This window comes from Salmo trutta, chromosome 31 (genome assembly GCF_901001165.1).
Source record: "Salmo trutta chromosome 31, fSalTru1.1, whole genome shotgun sequence".
NCBI lineage: Eukaryota > Metazoa > Chordata > Actinopteri > Salmoniformes > Salmonidae > Salmo > Salmo trutta.
Genome location: NC_042987.1, coordinates 21,485,240 through 21,508,852, shown reverse-complemented (window position 1 = coordinate 21,508,852; position 23,613 = coordinate 21,485,240). Strand labels below are relative to the sequence as shown.

At 46.6% G+C, this 23,613-nt stretch overlaps 1 protein-coding gene across 2 annotated transcripts in view; it reads left to right on the top strand.

Moving 5' to 3' along the window:
• Positions 1–19,651, top strand: part of LOC115169753 (zinc finger SWIM domain-containing protein 5) — a 47,303-nt gene extending 27,652 nt beyond the window's left edge. Inside the window, exons 2-13 of one of the 2 annotated variants that reach the window (XM_029725673.1) lie at positions 5,026–5,382; positions 6,683–6,831; positions 6,933–7,083; positions 8,593–8,718; positions 9,077–9,253; positions 9,682–9,828; positions 10,013–10,150; positions 11,513–11,770; positions 12,469–12,604; positions 13,592–13,749; positions 13,911–14,074; positions 14,232–19,651. In XM_029725673.1, coding sequence (XP_029581533.1) covers positions 5,026–5,382; positions 6,683–6,831; positions 6,933–7,083; positions 8,593–8,718; positions 9,077–9,253; positions 9,682–9,828; positions 10,013–10,150; positions 11,513–11,770; positions 12,469–12,604; positions 13,592–13,749; positions 13,911–14,074; positions 14,232–15,176 — 2,906 coding nt within the window. In that variant the 3' untranslated portion in view covers positions 15,177–19,651. Of the gene's footprint in view, positions 1–5,025; positions 5,383–6,682; positions 6,832–6,932; positions 7,084–8,592; positions 8,770–9,076; positions 9,254–9,681; positions 9,829–10,012; positions 10,151–11,512; positions 11,771–12,468; positions 12,605–13,591; positions 13,750–13,910; positions 14,075–14,231 lie in introns of both variants that reach the window. The other variant, XM_029725672.1, reaches the window with a different exon arrangement.
• The last annotated feature ends 3,962 nt before the right edge of the window (positions 19,652–23,613 follow it).

Sequence of the window (23,613 nt, the reverse complement as noted above, 5' to 3'; positions counted from 1 at the left end):
CTGCACTCTGCTACCCCTGACCCGGTCTCTGGCGTCTGCTACCCCTGACCCGGTCTCTGGCGTCTGCTACCCCTGACCCGGTCTCTGGCGTCTGCTACCCCTGACCCGGTCTCTGGCGTCCTCTACCACTGACCCGGTCTCTGGCGTCCGCTACCGCTGACCCGGTCTCTGGCGTCCGCTACCGCTGACCCGGTCTCTGGCGTCCGCCTAACCTGTTTCGTCCTCCGTCACTTTTCTCTCCCTGCTGTTTTCTTTGGGAGCCCCAACAAGCTTGTATATAGCAAACACGGACAGCATCTTGTATCGCCGCAAGCTTGTGTACGATAAATAAGCCAGCCGTGTTTGCCACATGGTCCGTCCTCCCCCTCCTCCCTCCCCAATCAGCTGTCCTCTCCTCCTCTATGCCTGGCTGGCCATGGCAACCTGCTGGGACTCTTCCTAGAGACAATTGAGAGTTGCCACAGAGTGTGCGGAGTGCTGGCCTGACCCATATTAGCCGTGGCAGAGTGTTGTGTTGATTACCCCACCATCCATCCCGCCCACAATCCCATCCATCCATCCCTCCCTCCATGCCTCCCACCATCCCTCCCTCCCACCATCCTTCCATCCCGCCAACCATCTCACCATCCCTCCCACTATCCCTCCCACCTTCCATCCATCCATCCATTCATCCCTCCATCCCACCATCCCTCCTTCCATCCCTCCCTCCATCCCTCCCATCATCCCATCCCTTCCTCCCACCATCACTCCCTAACTGATTGATACAGCAGCAGCATCTTGCATTGTGACTGAACTGACACCTCCATACCACCTGCTGACGACACCCAGACCCTCCTCATCCTCAGGACACCCAGACACCCCTCCCTCATCTAGAAGAGAGTCACTGTGCAGGTTCTAGACCAGGTCCAGAAAGGACACACACACCATGCGGAAGGAAGGAGGGTTCAACGAAAAGGGGGATTGTATTGCCCTGAGCTTCTAGAGAAAGACCGAAAAGAAAAGAGCAGCAGAAAGGGACTGCAGGATCACACTCAGCGATGCGGCCGGCCAACAAAAGACGGGGCGGGGGTTGGGGTGACTGGGGGGAAACGGGAGCCCCTGGCTGAAAGACGAGGAGGGCCCTTCATGTCCATCAGCGGCAGATGCCTGGCTCTCTACTGTAGGGAACACTGTGAAAGGAGATGAGGAGCCACCTTACCCAGCCTGCCCCTCTTTAACCAGCAGCAGGCTGTGGCACTGCAGCAACTGTCAGATTCAGACCCACACCACGCTGCAGCACGGAGATAGGGCCTCATAGTCACCCTTACACCGAGCACAGGCCCCATACTGCAGTCTGCAGCCACTCTACATACAGTGACTGACCGGTGAGCGAGGCACCTTGGTCTGACTACATATGCATAGGTAGCACATTGTTGTGGTACTTTATGGATAGTTGTCAGCAATGTTCCCTCAAATTTTTGGGGGCCCTGAGCAAATTTTAGGTCTTGTGAGCGGAAACTTGAACATTGTGAGAATTCTGTGCAACTTACAGTTTTAGACAGTAGCCAATAGGCTATTGTGGCTATTTGAGCATAATGTAGACCTACCAACAAAACCAATGGAGCAAATCCCATAGCATTTTCACATGGAAATAGCTTTTGATTTCTATGATATAGCCTACAGTAACCTATATGTAGTGTTCAATGCAGGCCTACATTGCATGAGACTTTTAAAAACGTTTTTACATTATGAAGGGCTTGATATTAACTCATGATTTTTTACTTGGTCTGTAACACCATGGGCTAAATAGGTGACTGTAAATTGCTTTGTATTGTGTTGTACGATGCAAGAAACCACTTCACAAAATACAATTATTATTACCATACAGAAAATTATACAATGTAGTCTACACTCTGCCTATTGGCTTATTTGCATATTCAAGCCTGGTCTCAAAATACAACACTGCCCCTTTATTTAAGAAACAAGCTTTTTACCTGACTGGCTTTTCAAAGACAGCTTTAAATGTAGCCTACACGTTTTGTGCTCTTGTAGAAAGCAGTAACTCCACATTGCTGACCTATACTTATCTATAACTGGGTTAAAAACTCGCTAACTAGCAAAGAATAGCAACAAATGTGCACACTCGTAGCTCTGATCTGAAAAGCGCAGCCAATAGAATTCTACTCCGTTGCGATCTGTCAACAACAACATCAGACTTAATCTTGCAAAGTTAGATTTGTTTTGGTCTGTTGCATTGAATATTGGGCTGATATAATGTTGATTCGATCACAGTAAAAAGATCTATATGGTACAAACTAATGGGGCGGACTTAGGAAAGTTCAGTCTCTTGCGTCTCTGCGCGGCATGTCATTTCCTCGGCGCGATAGTCCTGGAGGAAGTGCGTGACCGCGCACACGCGCAGTTTAGAGGGACTGTTGTTGGTGGTCAGGCCTTGTTCTTTCGAGTCAGGGAGACATCTTGATATATTGTAAAACCTATGCATGTCTCTTCTTGTGCAGCTGCCAAAGACGCAGCACTACTCTACATATGTGTTTCAATCTACAAGATCACTTTTTTTCCTGTAAACAACCTTCCCTCTCTGTAGACTGGGGGTTAGATCCCTTTGAGATATCCTCAGAGGTGTATGGCAGAAGGCTTTGACTAGAGGGTTTGGTTCTCCCTGGTACTGAGTGTACATGTCCTCTGTCATCGGATTAGTGGAACGGTAAAAATGGAGCTATTATGAGTGGCATCATGTACAGTGTACTGTACATCTTCTCCTTCCGTTGTGGAGTTAGAGTAAGAATGGTGAAGTCATCTACAGTGTGTGCCTGTGTTACCACCTCTCTCTGATTTAAAACACATTAGTCACCTCTATCTCCTCTGTGTCGTCCACTTTATTGCCTGACTGTTACATCACACTGCCATAGAGGAACATGGTGGTGAGCAGTAACAGAGTTGGCAAACCTCTGTTTTTTCCACTTTGGTTTGTTTCATAAATTGCTACATTTATTAGGCAGGGTTATGGCATACCTACTTTCTGTAAGTTTGCTGTGAAACCACTTCCAGGAAAACAGTGCCAAGTGTGACTGGACTATCCTGGCTAAATACATAAAGCAACATGAACTGACTGTTGAACATCAACAACCTGCTAACATATTAGATATATAGGATAAGGATTATTCCAGAAGCTAGAATTCTCCATTTGCGTCTACTGACTGTTCTTCAAGTACATTTATTTTTTGTTATTCTGTGGAAATTGTTCCCAAGTACACCTTGTGCATATAGTTGTATGGTTTAATTTGGCAGTCATTGTTTTTTGTTTGACATACACTTTAAAGTGAAGAATCTGAGTCTCAGCATCACTCTGTTACCGTGTAATGACCCTTATCTCACATCTTACTAGTTTGTTCCCTTGTTTCTGTCATATTGATATACAGTACCAGTTTTACAGACTGCCTTGGAAGTAGACCAAGACCGTACTTGTACAGTACAACATTTGATGACTGAATGGAAGAAAAATGGCTGAACACAAAAGTCCGCCATTTTCTCCACAAGGTTTCCATGCATCTTTGTCTTTCACCAAATTCACTTTGAACTCTGTATTGTGCTGCAAGTCATTTGCAACACATAGGGGTAGCCCCTCTCCTTTTCTTTTATCAAAAGGAAAACAGACATCACCATAAACTCTCCTTAATCAGATGGGCCTGTGGTTTTGTCTCAGCCTGAAAGGGTTTGGCAGTAAATTGGACGTTGACCCCCCCCCCCCCAAAGAAAAAGAGAACAGGGGAAGAGGGGGGCTTGTTTCTCAGAAGAGCTCATCTGGAAAAGGCTTTTGTGGGATTTGGCAAGAGAACGGCAGGCTTTACTCCCCTGTCTCACTAGTCTAACCCTATAATTAATTGTGTATTTGTGAGCTTGTGTGTGTGAGAGTGAACTTGCTTGTGTGTGTGAGAGTGAACTTGCTTGTGTGTGCGTGAGCTTGCGTGTGGGTCTATTACAGTTCACCAGACAGGTTGGTGTTTATTAGGTTAGCCTTGGTTAGCTGAGCTCTCTACATTGAAGGTTTGTAGGTTGGGCTTTTTATATACCACTCTATGGGGTGTAGTGTACCTATGTCCAGTGTGTACTATGGGTAGCCAGGGGTCAGGTCCTACAACCCTTTATTCACATTCAATCTGCTATCATGGGTCACCTGGCATCTAGCCATTAGTCATGCAGCCAGGGAGCATAGAAATGGAGTAAATAGAATGTGTTTAAGTTCAGGGAGCAGGCCTGGTTGCTATGGTTTGGTGGGGTACTGTGATATAGTCATTTAGTTCTGTTCTCCCAGCCCCTCTCTGAGTCTCCCTCCAGCATTAATAATTTACCAGTCAAAGTGAGCTGCCAGACTTTCTATCAGACACACACCCATTTACCATCCCTTTTACTGCATGCGCTCTCTCCTCTCCCCACCCTTTGCCCCTCAACAACCGACTGACTGACTTCCAAAACCTCAAATATGCCAGAACCTCGCAAGCAGGCAGGAGCATTTCCTTTGAAGAAACTGTTTCATGTGGTCCAGACGTATTTAACTAGTATCCACTTTTTCCTTCACTATCTTATCTACTCCTTTTGTATTTCACATCTTATCAGCTAACTAAACTACAAACATGGTTTATATGAGCTGTAGCCTGCCCTCAGGTTTCTTATTTTAAGACCGTGTACTACGTGGCTTGAACTTCTAGCTTCTCTTGAACTGATTATGATACTGCTAGCTAAATCCCAGAGTGCTTTGGGGGGTAGATTACCTTTTTTTCTTTTGCAAACTGGTGCTCTCTTTGTAAAGGTTAACGTAATCACATGTTAGTTTGCAGGATTCTTTGTGTGTACATTGCCAGAATGTTTTGACAACCCCTTCATTACTTATGTGACTTGTGACTTTTAGAGTGCTGAGTCCCAACAATTCTTCAGCTGAATGTACTGCTAAAGGGGAAGATGTGAAATCACAGCAGTAATTTCAATGTTGATTAAGTCTGCTGACACCGGTCTTCTCTGTCTCTCCAGGTTTCCACCTCAGTGGCACAGTCACGGAGCCCGCCTCCCAGGCGGAGCCCGAGGTCACCCACAGGGTGGCCATCAGCTTCGACCGCTGCAAGATCACCTCGGTCACCTGCGGCTGCGGCAACCGAGACATCTTCTACTGCGCCCACGTGGTGGCCCTGTCCCTGTACCGCATCAGGAAGCCGGAGCAGGTCAAGCTGCGGCTGCCCATCTCAGAGACCCTGTTCCAGATGAACAGAGACCAGCTACAGAAGCTGGTCCAGTACCTCATCACAGCACACCACACAGAGGTGCTGCCCACTGCCCAGAAACTAGCCGACGAGATCCTCTCGTCCAACTCTGAGATCAACCAGGTCCATGGTAAGAAAGACACACAACACCAAGACTTCAGTTGTTGGACTTAACATAAGGTCCCCATGTTCACATAAAGTGTGCATTTGGTGAACAGTTGATTCATGTTTAGCACAGGAATTTACACAGAACAACAAGGTTTTACAGTCTATACCTGCCACCAGATGACCAGGTATTGTGCTTTACCCAGAGCCTCTGCTAGTCCCTTACATTCCTTAGTTTCTACCCCATCTTCCTCTGGTGGGCTTGAAGAGCAAGGTGTGATGTCTAGTCAGAGTCCTGACAGAGTACTGATTGCGATACCAAAGCAGCAGCCAGGACTCGGAGGCATCAAACAACTCGTTTGATGCCAGAGTCTCCCGGCCTGCTGGTGCTTTCCGTTTCTTTAAGTAAAAAAGAAAGTCAGACGTCAGCGTTGTAACGTTTCTAGCTGCTCGGCCCCAGAGCAGGCATGAACAGCCCCCAGTTATCCCTCTAGTCTGGAAAACAGAGTTGCGTCTTAAATAGCATCCTATTCCCTATATAGTGCACTACTTTTGACCAGGGCCCATACTCTGGGCAAAAGTAGTACACTATATATGAAATAGGGTGCAGTTTGGGATGAATACAGGGGAACTCTGCAGCTTGTTATCTGTCCACATCACTATCAAAATATTTATCCACCCCAGCCTCTTAACAAGGAAGTCCATCGCCCAGTCTCCTGGTGTTTGCTGTCGGTGTGTTGAAGTGGGAGCCCCCTTGACAATGAAGAAGCAGGATTTGATTGAGGGTTTGATTGTGGAATGTGAACGTTCGGATACAACAGTGACTTGGCAGGACTTCAGTTGGTTCTACTGGGTGTTGGTGCTACCTAAAGGACGCCTACCTGGGTTTACATACCTGGGTTTACATACCTGGGTTTACCTACCTGGGTTTACATAGCTGGGTTTACCTAGCTGGGTTTACCTAGCTGGGTTTACCTAGCTGGGTTTACCTAGCTGGGTTTACCTAGCTGGGTTTACATAGCTGGGTTTACATAGCTGGGTTTACATAGCTGGGTTTACATACCTGGGTTTACCTAGCTGGGTTTACCTAGCTGGGTTTACATACCTGGGTTTACATAGCTGGGGTCACACATTGTTTACGTTTTTTAGCTGTTTGCTTAATTGGAAAAATATTCAAGGAACAAACGTTGTATTATATGAGGTTAGATTTGAGGTGTGTCTGACAGTGCTTATTGATATAAGACATGTTTTGGGGCCTGTTAGCTTTAGTTATGGTTTTAATTCATCCTTGGTCTGACTTTGTCTCTTTCTGTTTGTGTTCCCAGGGGCCCCGGACCCCACGGCAGGGGCCAGCATTGATGATGACAACTGCTGGCACCTGGATGAGGAGCAGGTCAGGGAGCAAGTCAAACTGTTCCTGTCCCAGGGAGGGTACTACGGCTCCGGGAAGCAGCTCAACTCCATGTTTGCCAAGGTACGTACAACGTCTGTCCTGTCTGTCTCTGCATGCATGAATATTCAGTATCAAAATTCATCCCAGATGACTTACTGTATATTAATGAATGTTTTCTGTAGGTGCGGGAGATGCTGCGGATGCGTGACTCTAACGGTGCCAGGATGTTGACCCTGATCACAGAACAGTTCATGGCCGACCCTCGCCTCTCTCTGTGGCGGCAGCAGGGGACTGGCATGACGGACAAGTGTCGGCAGCTATGGGACGAACTGGGTAAGTCCCTCTCACTTCCTTAAATGTACAGTGTAGAGCTCCAATTTTCACAGAACAAATCAAATCAAATGTTATTTGTCACATGCGCCGAATACAACAGGTGTAGACCTTACAGTAAAATGCTTACTACAAGCCCTTAACCAACAATGCAGTTTTAAGAAAAATATGTGTTAAGTAAAAATAAGAAATAAAAGTAACAAATAATTAAAGAGCAGCAGTAAAATAACAACAGCGAGGCTATATACAGGGGGTTACCGGTACAGAGTCAATGTGGAGGGGCACCGGTTGTTCGGGGTAATATGAGGTAACACAGTTGATTATGAGTTGCTATTAGTGCATATGTTGTGGATTATAATGCATTGCAGAAGGCTATAAATGCATACATAATGCATTGTGAAGAGGGTATTGATAGGAAGTGTACCTGACCAACAATCTCATTGCTGCTTGGATGTTATTGATTTGGGTCAGTTGAAAACAATATGCCCTTGTCCAAGCACTGGGTGTCGTTCGCAGTTGGTCAGTTGGTCAGGTAGCAGGTAGTAAAGGTACATCTGAAAAACCTTTCGGCTCAAAGAGCAATTCCAAAAGGAATGTGGCCTCACCACTTCAGTCAGCACAGCTATGTAACTGTTACCTAACTGGAAAGCCACCGTGATACACGTGATGTGAGGTATCTCTCGCCCCATGCATGCTGCCATAGCAGTGGATCAGTCAGTGCTGGAGTCAGTGAGTGTGATTGTGCAGCAGTCCAGCAGTGCATACATCAGGGTCAAGCACTCACCTCTATTGGGATTGCATGAAAAGGGCCGGGATCAATGGGGTTTTCAACCTCCCCGGTATTGATCGGAGCATTTAAAGGGGTCGATGACTGCAGATCCTGAGGAGGTTCATTGGAGAGCAACATCAGAGTAGAGAGAGGTTTGCTGTGCCTCGCTCCCTCTTCAGGGACACACAACAGAACAGCAGAACCCTGGCTCAGGGGTAATGTTTAGTTACCGGGGAGCGACAGGACAGGGCTCTCTGATTGGCTAGGACTGCCACAGGATGATCACCAAAGCGGCCAATCAAAAGTGTTATTGTTAGGGGGGTGCTTTAAAGCAACCGTGCTGCGCTCTAGTAAGCTGTTAGTAACAGAAGCTGTCCGTGTGGTCAGCAGTGAGCTAACAAAGTGCTCTGAAACGAGGGTTTAAAAGGTAGTGAGAAGGAGGGGGTGAATACTGGTCATGTGTTACCTTTCGATAGGATGGGATGTGAGGGGTAAACTAGTTCCCTTCCCTCAGTCTATGCTACTAAAGATCTAATGTCCCAGTGCCTTTGTTTTAAAGATGTGACTTTAATACAGTCCAACCCGGACCACAACATACACTGTTAACCTTTATGACCCGTTCACAATATTACCATAGAAGGACATGATCTTTCTATGGACCCTCTCCTCCACACCTAAATAGTCAAACATTATTGGTTATTCCGCCCATTGACCTTTACCCCTTGACCTTTGTCCTTCCCCAGGTGCCCTGTGGGTGTGCATCGTGCTGAACCCGCACTGTAAGAGTGAGGAGAAGAGCGGCTGGCTTAAGCAGCTGAAGAAGTGGGGCGACATGGACATCTGTCCCCTGGAGGATGGCAACTACGGCAGTGAGTTGCCCAACATTACCAACGCTCTACCACAGAGCAACTTCGCCCAGGGTCAGTCGCAGTCTGAAGTTACATACATATAGAATACACATGTATACTATATATATATATATATATATATATATATATATATATATACACACACACTGGGCCTGTAAACTGTCACTAGAATGCATTTTATTTCCCAAACCATGATTCTGATACAGTGGTGGAGGTTGACTGATCGTAGTAATCCTGAGTATATTATACTCAAAGTACTCATCGATAGATCTCCATTGCTGAGTGTTACTATACAGTATGTCCTATGGACTGAAGTCTAACTTTCCCCTTCTGTCCCTCTCTGCGTGTCCCCCTCCAGACTCCCTGGCCCGGCCCAGACGGACAGTGTTCACGCGGGCCATGGAGGCCTGTGATCTCCACTGGCAGGACAGCCACCTGCAGAGGATCATCAGCTGTGACTACTACATGTCCCCAGCCTACCAGCGAGAGGGAGAGAGTCTCCTCTTCAACCCCCAGGGCCTGCCTCTATGGCTAGGTGAGAATTAAATGGCCTGCTCAGTACACACTCTCAGCACTTGATATTATATTATATTAATTCAAGATGGTATCGGAAGGCCTTCTCAGTATATTTATTAACACCATGTACACAGACGCATATACGGACACACACACGCTGGCCCAGCTCCTGGCAGGAGTTAAAGCCACGATGGTGGTGTGTTTTCCTATCTGTAACACCACCACTTTTTTTGTGTCATAAGCCTCCTTTAATTCCACTTCCACTGAGTCCTGGAGCTGGAGTAAACAGCTTCTGGGGGAAGATTTGTCCTCATTCTGCACAACTTAAGCCTGTATAGTAGAGCTGGAGTAAACAGAAGCCAGGATAGAGGGAGTGGGTATCTTCTGCTGAGGCTGCCGGCATGGGTGTGGTGTTGCTGAGCCACTGTCATGTGACTTGTGTCGTAGATCACGTCCCCACGGCGTGTGCGCGGGTCGATGCCCTGCGTTCCCATGGTTACCCCCGCGAGGCGCTGCGGTTGGGCGTGGCCATCATCAACACCCTCCGGCTGCAGCAGCACCGCCAGCTGGACATCTACAAGCACCAGAAGAAAGGTAGCGCCCCCTGTCTGCCTGGAGACAGTTCACCGTTCTCATTAGTAGGGCCCAGTGTTTTTCCTGGTTATGTGACCTGATGAAGGAAAAACTCTGAGCCCTACGTAACAGAATGAATACATTTGATTTTTTTTATACAGTGTTTGATCTTGTTGTAACCCTGTTGTGTTCCTGTGTGTGTCAGAGCTGCTTCAGAGGGGGACAACCAGCACTACTAACCTGGAGGGCTGGGTGGGACACCCCCTGGATCCCATCGGCTGTCTGTTCACCACCCTCACTGAGACCTGCCGGGTGGAGGACGACAACGCTATGGACACTGGAGGTACGCATCTGGCCAAGCCCTGTCTCGGCAACATTTACAGTCCTCGTCAATCAAACTGTTAAAAATGAGGTCAGTCCAACAACCACAACTGATTAAGACCATCCCCTGGTAAAGTCACCTGACAGAGTTCTGGTTCCACCCCCCCCCCCCCCCCACCCCCCACACACACACACACACACACACACACACAGTGGTGGAACATGAATAAAATCAATCACCATTTGCATTCCATACATCCTTTAGCCCAGCCAAACAGAGATCAGGAATTTGGTACCGCCTATACTGACAAACCTACAGGGAGGCATTGTTTGCCGGAACAATACTGGCGAGTGGTACGGTGAGGGGGCTAGAGACAGAGAGAGAGTGTGTGTTAGAGAGAGGGAGAGTGTGTGTTAGAGAGACACAGAGAGAGAGGGAGAGTGTGTGTTAGAGAGACACAGAGAGAGAGAGAGGGAGAGTGTGTGTTAGAGAGACACAGAGAGAGAGGGAGAGTGTGTGTTAGAGAGACACAGAGAGGGAGAGTGTGTGTTAGAGAGACACAGAGAGAGAGGGAGAGTGTGTGGATTATAATTTATAGGGTCATCCTCACAGTCCTTTGTTTGACTCTGGTGAGCAGCTGGAAACATCTGGTAGGGGGGCAGGGTTTAACTTGAATTCTGACCAATCAGGGGTCTTTACACATCAGAACCAACAACAGCAGCTGCAGCTGGCCAGAAGAGCCAGAGCCATAACAGTGGAAAGAGGAAAACATGGAGGCTATCATGGTTACAGTATGAGAACTAACCCGGGCAGCAAAGGGATTCCACATGGTTAAATCCACCTTGGAGCTGATCTCACACATGCCAAAAAGCCTAGAAGCCCAAGGCTTAGATCCAATGGACATTCCATTGGAGAAGAGATGTTGTTTGATCCAGCGGCATGATTGGAGAATCCTGATATCCCCCCCTCCCCCCGTAATAAACAGGATTGTTGTAGAGAGGGAGGAATCATTTTCCAGGGGGATTTAAGTGTGAGCCTCCCGTGGGTTGGGTCTGAGTCCTTGTCAGCAGATGTTAGTGTTTTTCCGGGACCTCAGGGACACCTCTCTCTCTCTGGTGCTGCCTGGCATCCACAGCTGCCTGTGTGGGAGACTGGGAGCTAGAGAGAGAGGCTCCTGTCTGTGTCAGCTGCTCCCAGCACCTTTCAGCCCCCCCCCCCAATAAAAATAAACTAGGCAGCCATTTTGGATTATTGTTAGCATCTAGCAATATCTCATAGTCCTGCTCGACCGCCATTGCAAACCGTTTGAATAAAGGTTTAATAAAGTAGAACGGAATCTCACTTCCATGACCATCCCTGTAACCAAAAAACTCTCTTCGCCAGACTCTGGAGAGCACAAGCCGCCGGTGTACCACCACGTGCCCGTGTGGGGTTGCCCAGATGGTGGGGAGTCCTACCTGGCGCTGGCCCTGGAGGTGGCGCTGATGGGCATGGGGCAGCAGAGGGTGATGCCCGAGGGCCTCTATGCCCAGGACAAGGTGTGTCGGAACGAGGAGCAGATTGTGGCCAAGCTGCAGGAGATGGAGCTGGATGATCTGCTGGTCCAGGCGCTGAGGAAACAGGCTATCCTCCTACTGGAAGGTATGAAGACTAGTTTATTATTGTCCTCTGCTCATCTCATTTCATCCTCTATCTGTTTTCTGTTCCCTTCAATCTCCCTCTCTCTTTGTCTCACTTATCCTCCCTCACTCTCCTGTTCTATTCTTTCACCCTCCGTCACCCTCTCTCTTTCTGCCCTGCTTGCTGCCTCTCCTTCCTCCTCTTCTCCCTTCCTCTTGTCCTCTCACCCTATCTCTTTAGCTGTCCCATCTCATCCATCTCTCCCACCTGGCTCCCCTCCACAGATCCTGCCTCGCAACACTCAGCTGAAAATGGATCTCAACCCTAGCCTTTCCCACCATGTCTATCCCCTTCCTTCCCTTTCCCCATGCTAGCAATGCTATAGCCCACCCCCATCTTGGGCTTTGGGGAACGTTAGCTGTGTAACCCTAGAGCAGACATCTGTCTCGCTGCTAGGGATGAGAGATTTGGTTCATGCCCAATGGGCAGTGAGTGTGTGGTTTCTGGTTTGCTCTCGCCCCCATCAGGTTGAGAGCGGTATAACCTCATATTGCTGTTATTCACTGCTCTACTTTGAGGCATGGTTTGTTTAAACCGGTAGACTTTGACTATTCACCAAGAAACGGAGCCAAATCAGAAAGGGAAGATTCCCCGTTCCGGTGTGTGTATGTAGCTGGACAACTCTGATGTATTGTGTCTGTCCGTCCGTCTCTGTTCAGGAGGTCCCTTCAGTGGCCTTGGTGATGTCATCCACAGGGAGAGTGTTCCCATGCACACCTTTGCCAAGTACCTGTTCTCAGCCCTGCTGCCCCACGACGCAGACCTGGCCTACAAACTAGCATTGAAGGCCATGAGGTGAGATCCCAAAACCCTTCTAACATGTATTCCAAAAACAGAACATATCAATCCTGAAGGTCGAAGGTACTGTAAATTGTAAAATAATATTGAATTGAATATAATTTTACAACTCATTTTCAACATTCAGGATTTGATCACATTTTATGATCAAAGTAGGAGGATCACACTATCTTGCTGCAACAGTGTGTGTCTGAGAAAAGGCTCCCTCCCTCTATTTGTACCTTGTTTTGAAGGATGATTCCCTATGACTGCATAATCCCCATTTGCCTTGCAGAGTCATTATCCCACTGAGGCTCCTCAGGGTCCCGGCTAATACACAATCAATAACACGGCTTAGAGCTGCACACACACCGTGCATATGTAGACTTCGTGAGCAGAGAACTCTAATGCAGCTATACAGACTGGAGATTGGATGAGCCAGCATTAATCTGAGGATGATACTTATAATCATGCTGTAGACCAGGGATGGGGGTGGGGGCCACAACAAAACTGAAGTCATCATGGTGGGGTGCAGTGCCTCGCGGGTCTGCGTATCCACATCCATACACACACATGCAGTCAAAGCCAGCCCTAGCCTTTTGGGGGGCATAAAGTGAAATGTTGATAGCTGGCTAGACTTATTTATTCAATAATAATAAAATGCTATCTGGCATGGGTTAATTAATGACTGTCGGTGACTGAGATAACAAGAGAGAAACTGCTGATGCACAAGCAGATTGTGTATTCTACTATTCTAACTCAACGGTAAGTTGAGACACTGACTGAGTTCCTAAAAAAAACTCAGCTGGGGTTGATCCGTGGGCCTACGAAAGGGCCACCAGTTGCCCATTTTGAAAAGAAAACATTTTAGTAGTCATAACTCATCTAATCTCTGTCTGTCTGTCTGTCTGTCTGTCTGTCTGTCTGTCTGTCTGTCTGTCTGTCTGTCTGTCTGTCTGTCTGTCTGTCTGTCTGTCTGTCTGTCTGTCTGTCTGTACCCTCTAGGCTCCCTGTGTTAGAGTCGATGGCGCCCTCGGGAGACTTGGGTCACCCCCACCATGGCATCAGCATCGTGCCCAGCCGATATCCCCGCTGGTTCACCCTGGGCCACCTAGAGTCTCAGCAGTGTGAACTGGCCTCTACCATGCTCACCGCAGCCAAGGGTCAGCTCTACTTACAGACACACCCCATCAGGCCAAATGCACAACCACACCACTGTCAGAGAAACGCTCCTAGGCCCTTCTCCACCACTACAGAACACCACATACAAACTGTTGGATGAGAAATGTTTTTGGATCTAATGTGGTGTTGTTTGTACCTCCAGGAGATATGTTGAGATTGCGGACGGTGCTGGAGGCCATCCAAAAGAACATCCACTCTTCCTCCCTCATCTTCAAACTGGCACAGGATGCCTTCAAGATCGCCACTCCGGCTGACAACCCCCCAGACATCACCCTGCTCAATGTAGCTCTGGAGCTGGGCCTGCAGGTACTGAGGGATAGCTAGTAGGGTGCGGCGGGGGGGGGGGGGGGGGCATGTGCACGTGCAGGGATGTCTTGGATGAAATGTTCTGGTGGGTAAGTGTTGAATTGCTGTGTAGTCTGCCTTTTCTAACATGCCTCAATGTGTGTCTCTCTCTCTGCAGGTGATGAGGATGACCCTCTCCACTCTGAACTGGAGACGCAGGGAGATGGTGCGCTGGCTGGTCACCTGTGCCACAGAAGTGGGTCTGCGAGCGCTGGTGAGCATCCTCCAGAGCTGGTACACCCTGTTCACCCCCACCGAGGCCACCAGCATCGTAGCAGCCACCGTCATGTCCCACAACACCATCCTGCGCCTCAGCCTGGACTACCCCCAGAGAGAGGAGCTGGCAAGCTGCGCCCGGACCCTGGCCCTGCAGTGTTCCATGAAGGACCCCCAGAACTGTGCCCTCTCGGCCCTCACGCTCTGCGAGAAGGACCACATCGCCTTCGAGACGGCTTACCAGATCGTCATCGACGCCGCCTCCACAGGCATGACGTACTCTCAGCTGTTCACCATCGCCCGCTACATGGAGCACCGCGGCTACCCGCTCCGAGCCTTCAAGCTGGCCTCGCTGGCCATGACCCACCTCAACCTGGCTTACAACCAGGACACCCACCCGGCCATCAACGACGTGCTCTGGGCCTGCGCCCTGTCCCACTCGCTGGGCAAGAACGAGCTGGCCGCCATCATCCCCCTGGTGGTGAAGAGCGTGCACTGCGCCACCGTGCTCTCGGACATCCTGCGCCGCTGCACCATGACGGCCCCGGGCCTGGCCGGTATCCCCGGGCGACGGAACTCTGGGAAGCTCATGTCCACAGACAAAGCTCCGCTCCGGCAACTGCTGGACGCCACTATCAGCGCCTACATCAACACAACCCACTCCCGGCTCACTCACATCAGCCCCAGGCACTACGGAGAGTTCATAGAGTTTCTTAGTAAGGCCAGAGAGACCTTCCTACTGGCCCAGGACGGACACATCCAGTTTGCCCAGTTTATAGACAACCTGAAACAGATCTACAAGGGCAAGAAGAAACTCATGATGTTGGTACGGGAACGCTTCGGCTGAACCCCAACAGGACAGGCAATATAGGGATCTACTTTTAGTACTACTTACTCATTTATTTAAGTTTTCATACATTTTCTCTTTTTTTGTCATTCTTGTGGCAAATTCTGTATGTCTGTTTTTGTTTTTGTCTTTTTATTTTCTCGTGAGCAACAACCACTGTTTGTTTTAGTATGAAAAAGCTTGTGATGATGATGGTAAAATCGTTGAGGTGGCACATAATGAAAAACCAAATGATGTATGGGGTGTTTTGAGCCAGGGAATGTCTGCTGTCTGCTGTGGGGAGTTACTAATGGGTTTAGAAGGAGAGAGAGAACTTGTCATTCCAAAAACCAGAGATGTGGACTTGGACTCGAGTACTACTCTAGTCACAACTTTTGTGACTTGAGACTTGACAAAAAGAAAAAACACATGCCACTCGACTTCGACTTGAACGTCTATGACTCGTGACTTAACTTGGACTTCAACCGTATGACTCCAGAGACTAGATTAGTCATCTCACCCACTATGTTAGCCTATCTGTCCTTTATATCGGAGTGCTGCAGGTTCTGTGCGTTCTGTGTCTTGACCAATCAGATTCACGGAAATCACAGGTTGCGCAGGCCCGGGCACAAAGCACTTCCTCTAGCAAAGCTCGCGCCGCTCCGCTGTCTTCCGATATTTATTTAGCAAACGTGATAACACATTACTCCTGACATACACAAGAAGTCTTCACAGAAATGTTGCAGCAGCCTACACCTAAACTGTATGGGAAGAAAATGAGTCTGATCAACTAGGCTACTGATAACAAGCGCAGCTGCATAGGTTGCAGCCAATGCACCCTGTCCCCATTTGTCCTCTGGCCAAGGTAAACGAAGTGGTTATGTTATGTAGCCTATGCATAACCTGTTTATTCATGTTAAGAGAAAATGTGAATGTGATCAAATTTGGTTTAGGCTATATTCAAACTTGGGCTGGCTGGCTAGGCTACCTTGACCTTTTCAATCCAAAATGATTAACTGAAAGGAATCGAACAACACAATACTGATTACATAAATATACTGCGTGAGTTACTTTTTAATTACAGTTGCTTATGCCTATATGATGCACACCTGCATAGAGCAAGCTCAGCCCTGTGAGTTCTATTGTCCAATTGCAGTGGTTGTGTCTGTGTAAAGGAAAGTTGTAAAATATAATTAATATTAACAAGTACAAGGTTGCTGCAGTTTGACAGGGTTTTCATCCTCCCTAGGGCCAGGAGTTTTTCTAGAAATGTTAAAACCGTGGGACCTGTTTAGAACATATCTGTATACCTAGGTGGCAGGTAGCCTAGTGCTTAATCGCGTTGGGCCATTAACTGAAAGGTCATTGGTTCGAATCCCTGAGTTGACTAGGTGAAAAATCTGTTGATGTGCCCTTCAGCAAGGCACTTAACCCTAATCGCTCTGTATAAGAGCGTCCGCTAAATGACAAAAATAGTCCCACTTCAATATGAATACCTTTTTACAACTACTAATTAATCACTCTCAGACACTGTCAGGGTCCTGATTTATACCTGGTTAGATTACCAGATTAGGAAAAACTCCAGGCCCCAGGGAAAATAATTTGCCCCACCACTCTGGGACCTGTGGTGCACCTCTGCATCAGGGCCTCATAGGTCCCAAAAATCCTTGCATTCGGTTTCAAAGGCTATGTAGTAGTGTAAAACATGTGGGTCCAAAATCACTAATGCATTGAAGTTGCAATGAAATTGGGATAAACCACTTAATAATTGACTTGAAGACTTGAAACCCAAAATTAGGGACCTGAGCTGTGGAACTTGGGACTTGCCCGTTATTACTTGGGACTTGACTTGAAGGTTAAGACTTGAGACTTGCTTAGGACTTGTGACTTGGTCCCATCTCTGCCAAAAACACTGAAGCACATAGTGTTAACTTACTGTCATACCTCGATCGTATTCCAAGGACCAGCTTTAAACTTTCCCTGTTAAAAGGCCTCGTTTCAAGGCATTATATTTGGAGGAGGTGGAATGCTGAACTTGGATGTTTATCCCACGTCCCAGAGCCCTAAGTCTAAATCTACCAGATTCATCAGGCACATACAGACCTCAGACTTGACCAAGCCTCTCACCCTCTCCCACATGTATTCTCCTCCTTCCCAGGGTGTAGCCTGATCGATTTGTCTGGTATCCTGTATTATTTCTAGCGAAGGTACCTTTCAAAAAGAGCGAAGCGTCCAGAGAGAGAGAGCCGTGTTGCTTCAGATTGGTATTTGGATTAGATCACGACGAGATTGATTGACTGGCCTTGTTGCCTGAGAACGATAGTGCCACTGTGGATCTTAGACTGTGAGGTGCAGTGCCTGGTTGTCAGGATTTGGGGTTGTAACATACATGTTGAAATACCATTGCTGGAAAACATCTTGTATCTTTCAAAGCAAAACGTGTATGAACGTGTACTTTTAGACAACATGCGTTGGTGTAGCCAGTTGGCGTTTAGTATTCCACATACAACCCTAACTATAAGTATCAACCTCTCAGACCCTGTGGGAAAGTGTTTTTGATATGGCAGTGACCGCTTGAAATTTAGCAGTAGTACTATTGTTATACAAGCAATTGACAAATTTCATGTACTCAACACCATTCTGTCTGCTTGAGCAATTATTTATCGATCATTAAAATAATCTGTGTGTGAATGAATACTATTAATACAGACATAGACAGCATATAATTATATTTAATATACAAAAATAGGAATATTAGACAGAAGACACATTTTGAGGCTATGTAAACCGTTCCATGTCAGCTTCCACATTCCATTGTTGCCACCTCTACCAAGCGCGGCAGGTGGCCTGGGGTCGCAGATGCACTGTCTGTCTGGAGCTGGGGTTTGAAGTAATATGGTAAAGAAAGGATGACGAAAAACAAAATAAAAGAGACGAGATGCTAAACTCAGTTCTCAGGGAATCACTTCAAGAAACAAAAACAAAAAAGTAGTAGCATAAGCATTTAAGATATTGTAAATATAAAAGTGTCAATTCAGAAAATTGTAAAGTTATAATTATTTATGATAACTGTATGTTTTAGTTTTTTGGGATACTTGAATTTGTTGTGGGCTGGGAATGTGATGACAGTTAGACGAAAAGACTTCAAGACATTTCTCAGGTGCTCCTGTGTACATTTTTCAGAATTTTTGTTTAATTGTTTTATTTGTATGTTTTGTTTAGTTTTTGCAACGTGTTTTCTAAGAGGAAGCATGACATTTCTAAATTTGGAGAAAAAAAGAAGGCATATACCATTGTGAACAGAAAGCAACCTGACTATGCAGAAACCACTGGATGGTTTGGTCCCGTTCTCCGGAGTCACCCAGACGAATGTCTGAGGGGGGCTAGCCACTATCCTAGAGGGGACAGACAAGGCACGACACGGCATGTTTGTATTTGTACCGAGGCCTGCACATGCTGCAAATTGGGACAGACTTTGCCTTTGACCGATCAATGTACGATTACTTTCTTTGGACTTAAGCCTTTAGTGTCTTCTCAAAGTACCTGTGTCAGGGCCTGATATGGCAATGAAAGTTTAGGGAGAACAACAGTCCAAAAATAAATGAAAATAAAAACCCTGCATGCCCTACACTAAGGAAGGAACTGGCAGATAATATGAATGAGGGTGTCTGTGTGCCCCCCCCCCCAATCATCCTCTCTTATATTTCTTCATGCTTTTAAGCCTATTCAGTTCAATTTACCTGAACGACCATGGCCATGCTCTGAACCATTCTCTAAAACCCTTATTGAGCAGTTGAGTTATTCTGCTCCTTCCTTGCTTCCATTGCTGTTCTTAATTCCTTTTTAAAATATTTTTTTCTCTCGCTTTTGCAGCATCCTCTGTTTTTTTTCCATTCACTAGCTACCGCACTACTTGAACCTGAGATTTGTGAGTTACAAGGAGAGGACAAAACAAGCATTTTTTTCAAATGTGAGGGAGATGCTTGCATTTTTACAGACTATTGCAGGTTAATGTAAAGCTGCCTGTTATATACACACTTCAAACAACAAGCATTTTCCTATCGCTGAAGTAGTTGGTCCTACAGCATTGCAAAAAAAAAAGAAAAAAAACATGGAGAAAAAAGTCCTCTGGCTTAATTTCTTTCTTTCCCATACTCGTTGTCTATATGTGTTAACTGTACCAGTGTTTTCACCTGTCCCTAGAATTTAGAAGGAAATGATAATCGCTGGTAGAGCTTGTTCACTAGTTCATCTACTGTTTGATTTTGATTTAAGGGAAAGTGTTTGTTGCCTCTTTGTGCTACTGATTTATATAAAAGTTATCCAGTATTTGTTGCCACAAAAGTATAGTTCATCAACACTTTTTGTTTGTGCAACCTCTTGAGCAAATGTCTTTCAAACAAAAATGTATTACTATTTATGTAACGCTACTACCATTTTATATAATTTGTGTTGGAATCTCAGTGCTTTTCTATGAATAAAGTGTGAAACACGTATATTGACTCCTGCTGCTTTCTAAGAACTGGCTTCTCTCAGATGTTTCTCAGTTAGTATATCAATAATACATAAGAAGGAAACACTTCAGGTAGGTTATACAATTATCCAATTAGTAATACCAGACTTTACAACACCACTGTTCTGAGAAGGGATCAGATACAGTTATCACTGTTTAAGTGTAGCTCTGATTTCTCCTCTAAGTCACTTTCTGAGCTCATTGCAATTCTCATTCATTAGGGAATTCACAGAGCTAAACCTGTGAATCAGGTCATAAAGAATCTGAAGTGTGTATGTGAGAGACAGGCAGCACATCTCCAGCCCAGATTGATTGCCTCCGTAAATGAGTTTATTAATTATCGCAGCAGACGGCTCACAACTGTTTGATTCACGTTCTATTCTCAATATAACACTCCAACGCTACCACAATCTGTTCAATTACTGCACCTCACCCCCCTCCTACATACGGAATAGGACTGACTGTGAATTCCATGAATCCCTTTTAGGTTGATCCGGACTGATATTGAACGTGTTGACTGACCGGTTCGTATAGCTCTACTGTTAACCTAACAATCTATTCTAGAGGATTGTGGTTTTTTCTCCTCTGGCTTTCTGCTGCTGTAGGAGCCAATCTGTTACACTGTAAACACCATGAAGACCAAACTACACAGCTTCTCCCCTGCATTATCCAGGGGGGAGTGCTTCACAGATGGGCTCCGTTGTTGTGTTTTGGACAGGGAGCACAGAGCGGGTTCACTCTTGAGAGAAGCAGCCAGAGAGCGAGAGAAATAGAGCGGCTGCCTTGCCTGGCAGGCCAGCACAGCAGAGTGGATGAAATGTGGAGAGGATGGGTCCGGCTCCATTGGGGAGTATTTGTGTTCCTGTAGAGGGGGCTGATTTAGCTGAAGTGGCATGTAGGGAAGAGACAGATGAGTAATTGGCTTCCCCACCTTGCTGTGTGGTTACTACTGAGGCTGTCAGCTGGGGGAGAGAGAGCAGGCATTGAGGTGAGACGAACACTGGACTGCACAGACAGAGCACCAGATTGCTTATGTGGTCCTGGAGGCAGGTGCTTCGTTCGAACAATAGGGCTGAGCTGTATGTTCATTAGTAAACAATTGGCCGACCCCGGGAAGGACCGACATGGTGAGGAAATTGCCCCTGTGGTCAAGTCCACCTACAAATATGCACAAACTCATGCCCTGAGAGCACTCTGTGTACCAGCTGGTTGGCAGTTGTCTGTTAAAAAGTTCTCTCTCTGCACCCTGGATGGCAGGTTGTGCTGTCAGCGTTATCAGACATCTCGTTCTTCAGGGAGCTGATTTGGAGAGCTTTGTTCTGCCACTGACTTCCCAGAATCTCTCAGTAATTTGGGTGTGTGAGGGGCTGGGCAGGGAGGGTTGGTGGGGTGAGGAAAGGATTGGGGGGAGTTTGGGGGAGAGCTAACAGAAAGGGGGGAGGAACTGCAATAGCCCTATGATTCCATCCATTCCAAACTATTCTTTGCATCATTTTGGATTGGATTGAATTCTATAATGAGAAATGCTGGGGTGTGGGGGGAAATCCCTGTGGTCTCAGCTGTGGAAAGGGAATGAGGGTTACCTAGTCAGTTGTTCAACTGAATTCAATCAACTGAAATGTGTCTTCCGAACAATAGAGATGATGGTGATGGATGAGTCAAGGCTGGAGCACAGGGAGTTAGGCTCCCTCTGATAGTGGAGATGGATTACACAGACACATCTACCTCCATGTACTGATAATGTGACTGGAGCAAACAGCACATATGCACTCTGACCTATTTCGGGCTTCCTGGTCACTAAAGCTAGGGTGACTGACTGACAAGCATATTTTTTTCATCACCCACTTTGTGTAATGGCACGACTCAAACAGTGTGGATCTATTAAAATCGAATCGAATTGTATTTGTCATCGAAATACAACAGGTGTAGACTTTACTTACGAGCCCTTTCCCAACAATGCAGAGTTAAAAAGTAAGAAAAATAGAAATAAAAAAACGTAATACTAACACAATAAAATCAAGAACGAGGCTATATATAAGGAGTGCTGAGTCAATGTGCAGGGGTACGAGGTAGTTGAGGTAATTCAGAATGTACATGTGGGTAGAGGTACAAGTAACTAGGCAATGAGGATATATAATAAACAGACTAACAGCAGCGTATGTGAAGAGTGAAAGTGTGTGTGTCTGGCGTCAATATGCATGTGTGTGTTTTGTGTGTGAGTGATTGTAGTGTGTGTTGGAGTATCAGTCCAGTCAGTGTGCATAGAGTGGGTGCAACAACAACAAAAAAGGGTGTCAATGCAAATAGTCCGGGTAGCCATTTGATGAACTGTTTAGCAGTCTTATGACTTGGGGGTAGAAGCTGTTCAGGAGCCTTTTGGTCCCAGACTTGGCGCTCCGGTACCTCTTGCCGTGCGGTAGCAGAAAGAACAGTCTATGACTTGGGTGGCTGAAGTCTTTGACAATTTTTAGGGCCTTCCTCTGACACTGCCTGGTACAGTGAGGGAAAAAAGTATTTGATCCCCTGTGGATTTTGTACGTTTGCCCACTGACAAAGAAAGAATCAGTCTATAATTTTAATGGTAGGTTTATTTGAACAGTGAGAGACAGAATAACAACAAACAAATCCAGAGAAACACATGTCAAAAATGTTATAAATTGATTTGCATTTTAATGAGGGAAATAAGTATTTGACCCCCTCTCAATCAGAAAGATTTCTGGCTCCCAGGTGTCTTTTATACAGGTAACGAGCTGAGATTAGGAGCACACTCTTAAAGGGAGTGCTCCTAATCTCAGTTTGTTACCTGTATAAAAGACACCTGTCCACAGAAGCAATCAATCAATCAGATTCCAAACTCTCCACCATGGCCAAGACCAAAGAGCTCTCCAAGGATGTCAGGGAGAAGATTGTAGACCTACACAAGGCTGGAATGGTCTACAAGACCATCGCCAAGCAGCTTGGTGAGAAGGTGACAACAAATGGAAGAAACATAAAAGAACTGTCAATCTCCCTCGGCCTGGGGCTCCATGCAAGATCTCACCTCGTGGAGTTGCAATGATCATGAGAACGGTGAGGAATCAGCCCAGAACTACACGGGAGGATCTTGTCAATGATCTCAAGGCAGCTGGGACCATAGTCACCAAGAAAACAATTGGTAACACACTACGCCGTGAAGGACTGAAATCCTGCAGCGCCCGCAAGGTCCCCCTGCTCAAGAAAGCACATATACATGCCCGTCTGAAGTTTGCCAATGAACATCTGAATGATTCAGAGGACAACTGGGTGAAAGTATTGTGGTCAGATGAGACCAAAATGGAGCTCTTTGGCATCAACTCAACTCGCCGTGTTTGGAGGAGGAGGAATGCTGCCTATGACCCCAAGAACACCATCCCCACCGTCAAACATGGAGGTGGAAACATTATGCTTTGGGGGTGTTTTTCTGCTAAGGGGACAGGACAACTTCCCCGCATCAAAGGGACGATGGACCGTCAAATCTTGGGTGAGAACCTCCTTCCCTCAGCCAGCGCATTGAAAATGGGCCGTGGATAGGTATTCCAGCATGACAATGACCAAAAACACACGGCCAAGGCAACAAAGGAGTGGCTCAAGACGAAGCACATTAAGGTCCTGGAGTGGCCTAGCCAGTCTCCAGACCTTAATCCTATAGAAAATCTGTGGAGTGAGCTGAAGGTTCGAGTTGCCAAACGTCAGCCTTGAAACCTTAATGACTTGGAGAAGATCTGCAAAGAGGAGTGGGACAAAATCCCTCCTGAGATGTGTGCAAACCTGCTGGCCAACTACAAGAAACGTCTGACCTCTGATTGCCACCAAGTACTAAGTCATGTTTTGCAGAGGGGTCAAATACTTATTTCCCTCATTAAAATGCAAATCAATTTATAACATTTTTGACGTGTTTTTCTGGATTTTTTTGTTGTTATTCTGTCT